This window comes from Nicotiana tabacum, chromosome 10, assembly GCF_000715075.1.
Source record: "Nicotiana tabacum cultivar K326 chromosome 10, ASM71507v2, whole genome shotgun sequence".
Taxonomy (NCBI): domain Eukaryota; kingdom Viridiplantae; phylum Streptophyta; class Magnoliopsida; order Solanales; family Solanaceae; genus Nicotiana; species Nicotiana tabacum.
Window position 1 is genome coordinate 143,130,415 of NC_134089.1, and position 14,747 is coordinate 143,145,161.

The 14,747-nt window shown below is 41.1% G+C and overlaps 1 protein-coding gene across 1 annotated transcript; it reads left to right on the top strand.

The window, feature by feature from the left end:
• The first annotated feature begins 437 nt into the window (after positions 1–437).
• Positions 438–12,918, top strand: LOC107829313 (histone-lysine N-methyltransferase ATXR3). Its single transcript, XM_016656785.2, has 20 exons — positions 438–688; positions 878–3,417; positions 3,532–3,588; positions 4,049–5,182; positions 5,611–5,972; positions 6,305–6,838; positions 6,918–7,018; positions 8,219–9,269; positions 9,368–9,439; positions 9,589–9,699; positions 9,789–9,889; positions 10,043–10,142; positions 10,249–10,344; positions 10,568–10,735; positions 10,817–10,942; positions 11,049–11,102; positions 11,191–11,438; positions 11,522–11,630; positions 11,722–12,024; positions 12,441–12,918. The coding sequence occupies exons 2-20, from the start codon at positions 1,044–1,046 to the stop codon at positions 12,615–12,617; spliced, it is 7,278 nt and encodes a 2,425-aa protein (XP_016512271.2). The 5' UTR covers positions 438–688; positions 878–1,043; the 3' UTR covers positions 12,618–12,918.
• Positions 12,919–14,747: the final 1,829 nt, after the last annotated feature.

Here is a 14,747-nt window from a genome sequence, read left to right on the forward strand (position 1 = left end):
ATTTATTTCTCCACTCACAAAATTTCAAATTTTCTTAGAATAAAATATATGTTCAAACATAACTTTAATTTTCAAAAATTATTTTTTAATATAACTTTATTTTTTAAAAAAAAAAATTTCATCTAAATCAATATCCAAAGGCAAGGTCAGCGTTTTGAAACATCAAATATGGCCAAAGGGCTTGCATCAAACCAATTGGAAAATAAACTCTGCCCGCTGCCCGAACCGTAAGAAGAAGAAGTTGTGCATTACCACTTCAACTTCAAGTATGAATCTATTACCACTAGCGCCTTCATAATAATACGAAGTAGAAAAGGGGCGAATCAACGTAAATACAGACCAGAGGTTTCTTCTCAGGTCAAAAGCCCACCTTATACCAATAAAGCCCGAATCAGAAAATTCTTGGAAATAAAAAAGAAAAGAAATTATATATCTACACATACAGTGAAAGAGAGAGAGAGAGAAATAAATAAGAAGGCGAAATATAGAGATTCGTCATCTGCTAGGAGTATTTCCTTTTTTTTCTTTCTTTCTCTCTGCGAAATCAACAATTCCATTCGATCCCCGCGCTTCCTCATCTCTACACAATCAAACCTCAAAGCTTATTAATACTCTTCGATTCGACTCGGAGCTTTGACTCGGCTCTGCTTTTCGATCTCTCAACTCAGCTCTCTCCCAATTTCAACTGGTATGTTCTTCACATTCTAAACCCTAACTTTCTGTTTTTTTTCTTTGATTTAATCTTTCAATTTTAATTCAATCACAACTCTACGTACTGTTCTTTCAAAACACTACATTCTATTTTTGTTCTTAATTTGATGGATTTACGTTGATTCTTCGATTTTTTTAATGTTTTTTGTTGTTCGTGGATTTCTAGGGTTTTTTCACCTGCGGAGATTGGAATTGTGCAAGTTCAATTACTTGAATTTGTTTGGGAGCAGCATGAGCATAGACAACCCTGGCGAAGAAAAAGATTATTAGGGTTTGGTTCTGGCGACTGTATTGCGGTTTTGGCGGTGGGATAGAGAAGCTCTGAGCTTTCCATGGGCGATGGAGGCGTTGCATGTGTGCCTATACAACAGCATATTATGGAGCGTTTCTCAGTTTGTGGAGGCAAGAGTAAGAACAGCAGCAGCAGCAACTTCAGTACTCCTTCATCAGCAAATTCTACTTCAAAAACTGTGAGGAAGAAGATGAATGGTAAGATGGTGAAGACGAAGAAGGCGAAAGGAGTAAACTTGAGTTCCAAGAGTAGTGGTATTAATAAAGAAATTGAGTGTAATGGTGACGTTGGTAAAGATGAAGTCGAGGAAGGTGAATTGGGTACTTTACCTGTTGAGAACGGAGAATTTGTTCCTCCTGAGAAGCCTTTTTCTCGAAAATACGAGATAAAGAGTGAAATTGAGAAGGGGGAGAGTGCATCTGATGTTAAAAGGGGCGATTATGTCAAAGGAAGGTGGCGCAAGGGGGAATGGGAGAAAGGTGACTATATTTCTAACAGAAAAGGAGAGCTTGATAAGAATGATCCCGGGTATGAACCAGGCGAATTTGTACCTGATAGGTGGCGGAAAGGTGACGGGGCAGCTGCAAGAGATGATTTCAACTATAGCAGAACACGCAGGCATGATTTTGCCAAGGATAAGGGTTGGAAAGGGGACCTTGAATGGACAACGCCACCTTTTGCCAAGGACAAAGGCTGGAGAAACGACCGTGAATGGACGCCACCTTCTGCCAAGGACAAAGGATGGAGAAATGATTGTGAATGGACGCCACCTTCGGCCAAGGACAAAGGATGGAGAAATGATCATGAATGGACGCCACCTTCGGCCAAGGACAAAGGATGGAGAAATGATCGTGAATGGACGCCACCTTCTTCAGGCAAGCATTCTGGGGAGAAAGATGTTGGTAATAGAAGTGGTGGAATTCAGCATGTGAAAAGGTTATCTAGATATGAACCTAGCATCCCAGAAAGGAATCCAAGAATTAGTTCCAAGATTGTGGGAGAAGAAGGCTCTTCCAAGATCGAACTGAAGAATGGCAATGCAAGAGAATACTTTTCAGCTAATAGGTTGAAACGGCATGGTACTGATTCAGATAAAAGTGACCGTAAGTACCGGGGTGAGTATGATGACTTCTCAAGTTCAAAAAGCAGGAAACTTTCTGATGATGGAAGTCGAGCTGTATACACGGCAGATCATGGTTTGCGGCGCTCTACTGAGAAGTTGCACAGGAATGCACCTTCTAGCCGGAGCATTCCATCAGACAGGTATTCTTCCAGGCACTATGAGACATCTAAAGGTTCTTATGACAGACATAATAGCAGTCCTCGTCATTTGGAGAGGTCCCCACGTGACCGGGCCCGCCATCTTGATAACTGGGATCGGAGCCCAGCCCGCCATCTTGATAACTGGGATAGGAGCCCAGCCCGCCGAGAAAAGTCTCCCTATGACCGAGGCCGTCACCTTGATCACAGTCGGTCTCCTTATGACCGGAGCCGTCATTATGATCACAGAAGCCGGAGTCCTAGTTATTCAGAGTGGTCCCCACAAGATCAAGGCCGCCACCATCATCGGAGGGACAGGACACCAAACTTTCTGGAGCGGTCCCCACTTGATCGGAGTAGGAATGTTTATCATCGAGACAGTGGTCGGAAAAGTGGACCAAGTGATAGAAGGGAAAATCAATTTGAAGGCAAAAGGCATGAAGGAAAGTGCAGCAGCCAAAAGGATGTCAGTGTGAAAGATCAAATTGTTACGGATTCTGAGGTTAGAAGCTGTCCTGAAAATAGTAACTGCTCAATTGTTAAAAGTGGCAATCATCCGGTAAACAATGAAAGTCTGCCTCAATGTCCTGCAGTGAATACCTTGGAGCTTCCACAGGAAAATGGAGCTGTTGAGGAGGTGGCTTCTATGGAAGAAGACATGGATATATGCAATACCCCACCGCATGTTTCAACTGTGGCAGAAGGAGCCACCGGGAAGTGGTATTACCTTGATCAGTTTGGTGTGGAACAGGGGCCTTCCAGATTATGCAAGCTGAAGTCACTGGCGGAAGAAGGATATATTGTGTCTGACCACTTTGTCAGACACGCAGATAGTGACAGGTGGGTTACTGTTGAGAATGCAGTTTCCCCGATGGCAACTGTAAATTTCCCATCAGTTGTTTCAGATGTTGTTACACAGTTGGTGAACCCTCCCGAGGCTCCTGGTAATGTCTTGGCAGATAGTGGTGATCTAGCTCAACTCGATGATCTGGCACGTGAGGATAGCTTTGCCCTTTTGTCAGAGATTGTATCATGTCATGCGGATAGTTTGGCTGCATCTGAGCCTTCAGACGAACATCATATTGATGAGAGAGTAGGGGCACTATTAGAGGGGTTTTCTGTAATTCCAGGCAGGGAACTTGAGATTGTTGGTGGTGAGTAACTCGTTCCAAGAATTCTCTCTTTTCACAGCAGGGCTTAAGTTTTTTCTCTTATAACACTTAATTTTTTTTCTTTTTCTTTTTCTTTTTTGCAATTCTCTGCTGCAGAAGTGCTGCAAATGACCTTCGAGCATGTGGAGTGGGAGAAATGGGGAAGTGCTGAAGGTAAGTGGTTTTTTTGTTTCTATTTCAACTCTTATCTTCTGGGTGATGGATGAAGGTGTATTGTTCTCCCATGTTCTTGATAAAGGAAGTTATTTGTCATCTTTTAATGAAGCTTAGGTGTAGGAGTATCTAGCTCGTGGGGCATTCAAAAATACGTCAGTAGTATGATAAATATCTTTGTTATGGATAAAAGACTCGTTATATACATTCTTTCTGGTTTCTGTATCAAAACTTGGGTTATGCAATTGGTTTATTTTGTTTCTAACTGTGTTTTCATATCTGGAGTTTGGTTTTTCCATGACTAGTAGCTTTAACATGACATTTTCTTTATATGCTTTTGGATTGCCTTAACCACATGCGGTAAGGTTCTATTATTTTGTGTGCATAGGCTGTATAGTTTATTTCCATCTTGTTGGTAAGGAACTTTATGATTAAGTATGTATTGGTTTCTCTTATGTAGGTGAACACTGTGTTCAAAGTTCTGATGAGTGCTTGTTTAGTTCGGAGGCACTGAAGGAATCCTCAGAACCAAGGACCAGTGTACCGTCATCCTGTGACAGGGAAAATGATTTAAGCTGCAGTGACACTGCTGAATTGTTTTCTGGTCTGTGGCCATGCAAGGGTGGGGATTGGAAAAGAAATGACGAAGGTACACAAGATAAGTTGTGGAAAAAGAAGCTTGTTCTTAATGATGGCTATCCTCTATGCCTCATGTCAAAATCTGGAATTGAAGACCCGAGATGGCTGCAGAAAGATGAATTGTATTATCCATCACACAGCAGAAGGCTTGATCTCCCATCATGGGCTTTTCTCTCTCCGGAGGAGTTGAATGATAGTAATGTTGTCGGAAGACCCAGTCAACCTAAACCTCCAGTGTTAAGGGGTATTAAAGGAATGATGCTTCCAGTGATCAGGATAAATGCATGTGTAGTTAAGGAGCATGGGTCATTTGTATCTGAGCCTCGCACTAAAGTTAGAGGGAAGGATAGGCATCCTCAGAGGTCATCACGACCATATGTGGCGACAGGTGATACTAAGAGGTTGTCAGAAGAAGGCATGTATCACTCGAAAAGCAGGCAGGACCAAGAATCACATGGTTCCCGTAAGAGCAGCACACCCTTAAATATTCCGAAGGACCGTATTTGCTCAGCAGATGAGTTACAATTACATTTAGGTGAGTGGTACTACCTTGATGGTGCTGGGCATGAAAGAGGGCCTTTCTCGCTGATTGAGTTGCAGGTATTGGTTGATCAAGGTGTTATACCAGAAAATAGCAGTGCTTTCAGAAAGGTGGATAAGATCTGGGTCCCAGTTGCTTCAAGTGCAAAGACATCTGATCTTTCAAAGATGTGCCAAACACCTAGTGAGACTCTTGGAGCTTCTGTGTCAGAGTTGTCGAGTTCTCTACAAAGTGCACCTGGTGGTGTTCCCTGCACATTTCAAGGTATACACCCTCAGTTTATTGGGTATACCCGAGGAAAGCTTCACGAGTTGGTAATGAAGTCTTACAAGAGTAGGGAACTTGCAGCTGCTATTAATGAGGTCCTAGATCCCTGGATAAATGCAAGACAACCAAAGAAAGAGAGCAATCCAGGTATGTGGTCCATGCTCCGGAAGATTCCCTTGTTTGCTTTCATTGTAAAGTGATTGGTTCTCTATAATGTCTAATTCATATACCCACTTTCTGTTACAACTTTGTTGCATGTATGGGCTGCTTCTTTCCTCAATTTCCTTGGACCTCCTCCTCTCCTTCCTTCATGTCCTTGTATGCATTTGTGATTTGAAAGAAATCTATTTTTGTTCCTAATTATGTCAAAAAGTCATAGAGCCTACCTGGATTCAGAATAAGACATGCTTGTGCGATTCACAAATTATATTCTAATGGCAGTTACATATTCTTTATAATGTGGCCTATTGTGACACAAAAGACTCTGATTACTGAACTAATTCTTCTTTCTTGTCTGTTTTTCTCCCCCTCTTTGTATGTTGCTTCTGATTCTCATAAGTATCTCTACCTGACAGATTTCCGTGCCAGCAAAAAGGCGAGGTTTCATGGAAGTGAAGAAGAGTATGAAATGGAAGAGGACATATCGGGATTCCAGAATGATGAATGCCAATTTGATGACTTATGTGGTGATGAAACTTTCAATAGAGAAACCATTACCAAACCTGGAATCGAAAGTGGAAGCTGGGGTCTACTGGATGGTCGTGTGCTTGCACGGATCTTTCATTTCCTTAAAGCTGATGTTAAATCTCTTTCTTATGCTGCTTTGACTTGTAAGCATTGGAGATCCACGGTAAAGATTTATAAGGGTATCTCCAGTCAGGTTGACCTGCTATCTGTTGCTTCCAGTTGCACTGATTCCATGATACTGAAAATAATGGTATGCTTTTGCTTTCATGGCATTGGACTGCTCATCTCTTCTCCTACTAGCTCCCTAACACCAACACCAACAAACCCAGTGTAATCCCACAAGTGGGGTCTGGGCAGGGTAGTGCATACGCAGCCTTACCCCCCTACCTTGTGAAGGTAGAGAGGTTGTTTCCGATAGACCCTCAGCTCAGTAAAGATGAAAAAGAAACATTAGCAACAAGCATTAAGAAAGTAGCTCCTACTAGCTCCCTAAGGAAATTTTGTAAGAAAGTAGAAACTTGTCAAGAAATTATGATTCTTCATGTGTAACACATTTTTTGTTTTTTTTCTGTCATTTTGCAGAATGGTTACAACAAAGAAAAGATAACTTCCTTGGTTTTGCGTGACTGTACCGGCATAACTCCCAGAATGCTCGAGGATGTTCTTCATTCATTCTCTTGTTTATCCTATATAGATATTAGAGGTTGCAGCCAACTTGAAGATGTTGCTGTTAAGTTTCCAAATGTTAACTGGATTAGGAGCAGGAGCTCGAATTTGAAAGTAAAGAGCCTCAAGAACATTTCTGATAAAACTTCATCATCCTATAGAACTTTTAATAGTCAGGAGAGTCAGATGGATGATTCAATTGGACTGAGGGACTATTTGGAAAATTCAGAAAAGAGAGAGTCTGCCAACCAGTTGTTCCGCCGAAGCTTGTATAAACGTGCGAAGGTTTTTGATGCTCGAAAGTCCTCCTCCATTCTGTCTAGGGATGCCCAATTGAGGCATTTGGCAATGAGAAAATCGAGAAATGGTTTCAAGAGGATGAAAGAATTTCTCGCTTCAAGTCTAAGGGAGATAATGAAGGAAAATACTTTCGAGTTTTTTGTTCCAAAGGTACTATTATATCCTCTTTGCTTAGCTGCTTTAAAATACTGTTTGAGATGCTTCTAAACCTTGACCACCTTTCCTTTAGGTTCGAGGAATTGAGGAGAAAATCAAAAGCGGATATTATGCTAGCCGTGGCTTGAGCTCTGCCAAAGAGGATATAAGTCGAATGTGCCGGGATGCACTAAAGTAAGTTTCATTTTACATATTGTGTATGATTCTTTAGCTTCACTGGGTCTTTGCAATAGCTGAATTGTGAATTTTCTTGTTTGGGAGAAAAATGCATATGTGGTCCCTCTTATCATATCCTACTTGTACCTTTGATTCCTCTACTCAATCAATCAGTCAACTACGACTCAATCCCTAACGAGTAGGGATCAACTGTATTAATCCTCTCTCAATTGTCCCCAAATTAACTCCAGGAAACTGTGTCAATTTAGTCGAATAATAAACAAAACTAGCTAAATTCTCGTAACTTCGTCAACCTGTGATCAATAGTGATTGCCTTTTCAAAAGAGGCATATTTGTGTTTAGGTCTCTTTTTTAGGGAATAGTATGTTCCTAAAGGAGTATGGATCTGATAAAATCACTATTCCCTGTTAAAGATGAGACCTAAAAGATGAAAAACTCCTATAGACAATGGATCAAATTCGTCATGAGTCCTGGGTTTACGGAACCATTAAAGCCTTGTTTCTTTAGGATTTGAGTGACTGCATACTCTTACTGAAGGCTAAATGTGCAACGAGGGACTAAAAGTGCAAATGAGGGTCAACAAATGCAGCAAAGCTGGATGGGTTTAGTAAGATTTATTGAGCACCAAGGAAGTGCTAGTACGTACATCAAAATGACTTTCATTTCCTTCAGAGGAAAGCCGTCAAAAGTATTTACATCAGTCAATCTTGATGTTACACCTAGAGTACCGAACTGTTAGGCTCTAATTTAACTAAGTGTACTGCTGTGTATTTGTTTTCAAAACATCTGAAATTTATTCCCTCCATCCTGACCAAAAATGCATAGAGGGACAGTGTTCCTACCGTCTTTAAGCTGCTTCTTCATTCTCTGCCTGTACCAACTGATTATAGCCACTGCCAATGTTGCTTGATGTATCCAGTGCACCCCAAGCACATTAACGAACAGAGTGACATGTTCCATGTTCTAGGGGATGCTTTGTCTTCCACAATGCTTTCCAAGGCTAAAACTGCATTTTTGTGTTTTAGGTTTTCCGCTTTCTCTCTTTTTGGCTGATGCATGAAGGGTAAGGTGGTAATGGAGGAATCACATACTAGAATTGTTAATATTTGTGGGAAAATTGTTCGTTTGGCACTATTGTTCTATTTTAACATAATTTCTGATAATTTTTATTGATATTTTACAAATGCTGCGGCTCAGATCTAAAAACCGTGGTGATGCCAAAGACATGAATCAAATTATTGCATCATTTATCCGTCTTGCTACTAGTTTGGAAGAAGGTCCCAAGCCATTTTGTACAAGAGATGAGATGATGAAGACTTGGAAAGATGAGTCACCTCCAGGCTTCTCTTCTAGTACAACAAAGTACAAAAAGAATCCTGCTAGAATGTATGAAAAGAAATACTTCAGCAGAAGCAATGGATCTTCCTATGTCAATGGTGTTTCTGACTATGGAGAGTTTGCCAGTGACCGAGAAATCAAAAGACGTTTATCCAAGTTGAGTGTAAAATCCTTAGATTCAGGAAGCGAAACATCTGATGATCTTTGCAGATCTTCTGGTGATACCACAAGTGATAGCGAGAGTACTGCTTCAGAGACAGAAAGTGACATGGATTTAAGATCAGAATGTGGAACAGCAGAATCAAAAGAAACTTATTTCACTCCAGATGATGGGTTTGATTCTTTGGCTGATGATCGCGAATGGGGTGCTCGCATGACAAAGGCCAGCCTGGTTCCTCCGGTTACAAGGAAATATGAAGTCATTGATCATTATGTTATTGTCGCCGATGAGAAAGAAGTGAAAAGAAAGATGCTGGTTTCTTTGCCGGAGGATTATGCTGAGAAGCTTAGTGCACAGAAGAATGGCACTGAGGAGTCTGATATGGAAATTCCTGAAGTGAAGGATTATAAACCAAGGAAAATGCTTGGAGATGAGGTGATTGAGCAGGAAGTCTATGGTATTGATCCATACACTCATAATCTTCTTCTTGATTCCATGCCAGATGAATCGGATTGGTCTCTCCTGGACAAGCATTTGTTTATTGAAGATGTGCTCCTTCGTACTCTTAACAAGCAAGTTAGGCGCTTCACTGGCAGTCACACACCAATGATGTATCCTCTGAAGCCTGTTTTCGAAGAGATTCTGGAAAATGCAGACGAAAATCAGGACAAGAGAACTGTACGGTTATGCCAATTCATCCTGAAGGCCATTGATACTCGTGCGGAGGACAATTATGTTGCCTATAGAAAGGTGAGGATAACAATTACTAGTAGTTATCAATTTTACATTTTGGGCCTTTTACTAAATGCTCATCCTTTCTTCCAACATTTGATGGATGTGCCCGTCAGGGTCTTGGGGTTGTGTGCAACAAAGAAGGTGGCTTCAGTGAGGAGGATTTTGTCGTCGAATTCTTGGGGGAGGTAAGAACAAAATGTTTAATTCTTGATTATATTTATACCTACACATTCCATCAGCTTTTCTGAGTATCCTTTTACTTAGTGATGCTTTGAGTAGTGATCGTACATTCTGAAAGATGACCTGAATTCATCTCTCTTAACGAGACATACAGGTTTATCCTGCTTGGAAGTGGTTTGAAAAGCAAGATGGAATTCGCTCCTTGCAGAGGAATAACAATGATCCTGCACCAGAATTTTACAATATATATCTTGAGAGGCCAAAGGTATCATTGGTTGATATGGAGGGTTCATTCTTTTCTCTTTTTATCTTCAAACGTTTTTCTCCAACCCTATTAATAATTTCTCTTGTTAGGGTGATGCTGATGGGTATGATCTAGTAGTTGTTGATGCAATGCACAAAGCAAACTATGCTAGTCGAATTTGTCACTCGTGCAGACCTAATTGTGAAGCAAAGTAAGTTTTGTCTTTCGCTCTAGTATTATGGTTTCCCTTAAGAGGTGTTGTGTGTGTATATATGTGTTTTTATGTATTATCCCTCTTTATTTCCCCGTACTGGATTTCAACTAACATCTTTCTCGTGATACTTATGTACCTTTTTGTGAGCAGAGTAACAGCTGTTGATGGTCAGTATCAGATTGGAATTTATAGTGTACGTCCAATTGCATATGGTGAAGAGGTCACTTTTGATTACAACTCTGTTACAGAGGTGAGTTTTTAGAATGTGTTAAGGATCTGTTTAGCTTGAAGGTTAAGCCTTCTTCTTTTCTCTCTTGTGGATAATTTGTGTTAAATGATGATGTTTCATGCTACAGAGTAAAGAAGAGTATGAAGCTTCCGTCTGTTTATGCGGCAGCCAGGTCTGCCGTGGAAGTTACCTTAATCTTACAGGCGAAGGGGCCTTCCTGAAGGTACATTCTCATACATTCTCCATCTTAATTTTAATGAACTATCTCGGTCTAGGCTGCTCCTTAAGCTCTTACTGAGGTTTTTGGTGGTTTAGAATTTTCACTTTTTGTGCTTAACATGGTATGCTTTAATCATTATGATCGACGCCTATTGTTCCAGTTCTATCACATTTGTTGGATTCAGTTTCATGCCTTTTCAGCAGTGCCACTTCTTGTCTGTCTGCAGGTGCTCCAGGAGTACCATGGGTTACTTGACCGACACCAGCTGATGCTAGAGGCATGTGAAGTGAATTCAGTTTCTGAAGAAGATTATATTGATCTTGGTAAAGCTGGACTTGGAAGTTGTTTGCTTGCTGGTTTGCCAAATTGGTTGATTGCTTATTCAGCTCGTTTGGTATGCTTTTGCTCCGAATTGACTATGGATTACCATTATATCATCTCTGTGCATTTTCTGAATTATCTATTGTGGTTGAAGGTGAGATTTATCAATTTTGAGAGGACGAAACTTCCTGACGAGATACTTAAGCATAATTTAGAAGAGAAGAAGAAATACTTTTCAGATATTTGTTTGGAAGTAGAGAAGAACGAATCTGAGATTCAGGTAAGGATTCTGTCAGCTGGAGTTTTATACTTGGTTTATATTCCCTTCTCCATCTGCATGTGCGAAGGATTTCTTTTCTTTATATAATCTTTCTTGAATGATACAGGCTGAGGGTGTTTACAACCAAAGGCTTCAGAACTTGGCTCTGACACTTGACAAGGTTTGTCTTTCTCCTTTTTGACCAAGTCTATTTTTCTTGTTTAGAGAATGGCCGAGTGAAATCTAAGAGTTGCTGGGTGCTTTGGCAGGTGCGTTATGTAATGAGATGCGTTTTTGGTGACCCAGAAAAAGCTCCCCCTCCTCTTGAGAGGCTCAGTTTGGAAGAAGCTGTTTTTTTTATCTGGAGAGGAGAGGGGTCTCTTGTTGAGGAGCTTCTTCAATGCGTGGCTCCTCATTTGGAAGATAGTGTGCTAAGTGATCTCAAGGCCAAGATTCGAGCTCATGATCCATCCAGGTTAGATGATCTTGAGACGGGCCTTCGAAAATCTTTAATATGGTGAGTGGTGTCAACCATGGTATCCTAGCTATGCACTTTTTATCAAAAAAACAATTTTCTTGACTTGTTGTTTCTTGTTCTAGGTTAAGAGATGAGGTTCGAGATCTTCCATGTACATACAAATGTCGACATGACGCTGCTGCTGACTTGATTCATTTATATGCTTACACAAAGTGTTTTTTTAGAATACGAGTATGTGCTCTATCCTATCGGAACTTCTTTTGCATATCATTTTCACTGGACATTGTGTTGGTTTTGACCTGTATATCTTCTCTCTTTGCAGGAATACAAGACTGTAACTTCACCTCCTGTATATATAAGTCCTTTAGACCTGGGACCCAAATATGCTGATAAGCTGGGCCCTGGTGTTCACGAGTATCGCAAGACATATGGCGAAAATTATTGCTTAGGACAGCTGATTTATTGGTATAACCAAGCAAATGCAGATCCAGATAATTGCCTTTTCAGGGCGAGCAGGGGTTGCTTGTCTTTACCTGAAGCTGGCTCTTTTTATGCTAAAGTCCAGAAGCCGTCCCGCCAACGTGTTTACGGCCCAAGGACTGTGAAGTTCATGCTATCTAGAATGGTAAGCTTTATATTAATTTCAGCAGAGCATCCTCTCTATTTTGTGTATTGCTAAAGAAACCTACGGGTGGATATGCCAGAAAAAAAATGCAAAAGAAACCGACAGCTAGACGTATATGTTTTAGTAGGTGAATGCCTTCTGATCATAATATGCCTAACATATCCTATTGGAGTACTCTAGAATATCAGTGTGTCCTGGTTGTGTTGGTTGCTATGCTGTTTTAGGTTTTGCTCTTCTTTCTTGGTGTGAATTTTCTTACCAAAGTATCTCATTGTTTATCTCGGCAAAAGTCTAGCATCCCACCTATGCTTGAACTGTAGCTTCAGTCGATTTCAAAGTTCAATTATTATACTAGGTTGAGTTCAATTATTATACTAGGTTGCTTCCACTTAACGCGAGTTATATTCTTTTGCCAGGAGAAGCAGCCCCAGAGACCATGGCCAAAAGACCGGATATGGTCATATAAGAGTAGTCCCAAAGTATTTGGCAGTCCTATGCTGGATGCTATTTTAAACAAGGCTCCACTAGAAAGGGAAATGGTACATTGGCTGAAGCATAGACCTGCAATCTTTCAGGCCATGTGGGATAGATGAAATTTTTCAGGCATCAGGAGAGCAGCATTAGAATGCTGCTGTGTAGGGTACTGATTCCTTAGAGGAAAGTGTTCGAGCTGTTAGTATTAACTCCTCTTCCTATTGGAACGGGGTAGGTGATTGCTTAGAGTCCCTGATTTCTTATGCTTTTTCCTCAGTTGATTCTTATGTACAGTTTTATTCGTCTTTCATTCTTGAGCAGTTTTGTAACATGTAATTCATTATGTGGAAATGAAAATTAGTGAATGAGTTAGTTCCTAATCTTTAATTAGATGGAAAAGGCTAAGGCCACTTTGTTGTCTGCTGGACGTGTATATTTTAGTGTAAGCTACGTCGGTAATTGACACAAACGAAGACAATCTACTCAACTTCATACTAATTACTAGCCCTCATTGGTAAGCTGCGTGTTGTCCTTTTAGGTGAAAATAGTTTCGATATTTTGGGCTCAAAAATATTGTCAATTCTAGCTGAAATCTCTAAAAGGGTGGCATAGACCCAAAACCTCACCCCCCCCTCCCCCTTACCCACGTACACAGCTCACAAGGATAACGCTAATTTTTATAGTGTCCAGTCATCAGAAACCGTATTTGCCAGATCCAGGTTCTGTAAAACAGTACTTTCTACAGTGACGTGTACCCGAATCCCAACATAATCATCCCCTTTCCTTTTTTCTATTTACTTCAATTTCTATTTTAACCCTCCATTTTTGTGATCAAAATCCCTTTCTTTCTTGTCCTTATACAGATGAGCTAACATCGGATGAGGGTTTTTCCGTACTATGGCACGATCCAACCGCAAGCATACGTTTCCACCGTTGGATCAAAGTCCATCTAACGGCTGAAAAATAATCCGCCAAAATATTGTAAAAAGAAAAGGAATTCAAATGAAACGGCATAGTACTATTAGAGACAGACTCAACAGTAAATCACAGCTACTTGTCGGTTATATACCTCTATTTCGCTCCCGCCACGTGTCCCCTAAACCCTCTCAGCAAAAATATATAGATGAATCACAGATACCATCATTTTATAGAATCATATTTCCTCCCCCCCGTGTCTTTCTGCGTGTGTGTGAAGTTTGTTGTGTGTTTCTTGTGAGCTATGGAGAGAAAACCTCTACTTCAACCGGAGTTCAATGCCGGAGAAGCGTTTCTGCCACTTATGGCGTCTGATGAAGCCTTCATCAATGGCTTGTACAACGGCCTGAGCTATCAGTCCGTTTTGAGTTTGAGCCTCGACCACTACAATCACGGCGAAGAAGTGAAACCTCTCTCACTTTCATATTTTCACCCTTCTCTCGCAAACGATATACCATACGCTGCTGCTGCTTCTCAAATGCAGCAAAGTTCGGCGACTTTTGATTTCTCTACTACTCGAGATTTTCCATGGGTTAAGGAGACGGAGAATATTCTCGATGCTGATCAAAAGCTGAAATTACCGAAGCTGGAACCAGTAACGGAGAATCTCCAGTTGTATCCGTACAACAACGAGATATTTTTGAATGAGCCGCCGTTCAACTACTTCTCCAACGGTATCTCCGACGACAGCGGCTTAGGCTACGGCCGTCTTCCAGATCTCCGTTGCCTCGAAATGCCAAACTATTTGGATTTTCACCTCGGTGACTCATCGTCCACTGTAAACGGAGTCGAACCGGTGTCTGTTAATTCACAAGTACTCATGAGTAACCAGCTCAGTACCATGCCAAAAAGCTGCAAACAATCTCCTTATGCTTCATCTACAACACGAATACGAAGACAGAAGCTAAGCGAGAAAACACGATCTCTGGAGAAGCTGTTGCCATGGGACAAAAAAATGGATACGGCGACAATGCTAGGAGAGGCGTACAAATACGTCAAGTTCCTACAGGCGCAGGTTAGAGTCTTACAGAGCATGCCTGTGCTGGTAGAAGGAGGTGCTTCGTCGTCTTCCTCTGGTTCCGAGGACAGAAATGGAAAATTCAGCAATGTAAACGAAGTGAAGGCGAATAGCTTTTACGGGCCATTGGCGAGGTTGAATAGGCAGCAGCTTTTACAGGTGGTACTGAACTCGCCTGTGGCTCAGACGTATCTGTACTCTAAAGGCTGCTGTGTTTACTCGGCTGAACAGCTGCTTCAGCTCAGGAAAATTGCTC

What these genes read in the sequence shown, in the direction of transcription:
- LOC107829313 (XM_016656785.2), top strand. Translation starts at nt 1,044, where the DNA reads ATGGGCGATGGAGGCGTTGCATGTGTGCCTATACAACAGCATATTATG. An exon ending in GGAACTTGAGATTGTTGGTG is followed by an intron (nt 3,418 to 3,531) that starts GTGAGTAACTCG and finishes TCTCTGCTGCAG; the next exon opens with AAGTGCTGCAAATGACCTTC. An exon ending in TATATCTTGAGAGGCCAAAG is followed by an intron (nt 9,700 to 9,788) that starts GTATCATTGGTT and finishes TTCTCTTGTTAG; the next exon opens with GGTGATGCTGATGGGTATGA.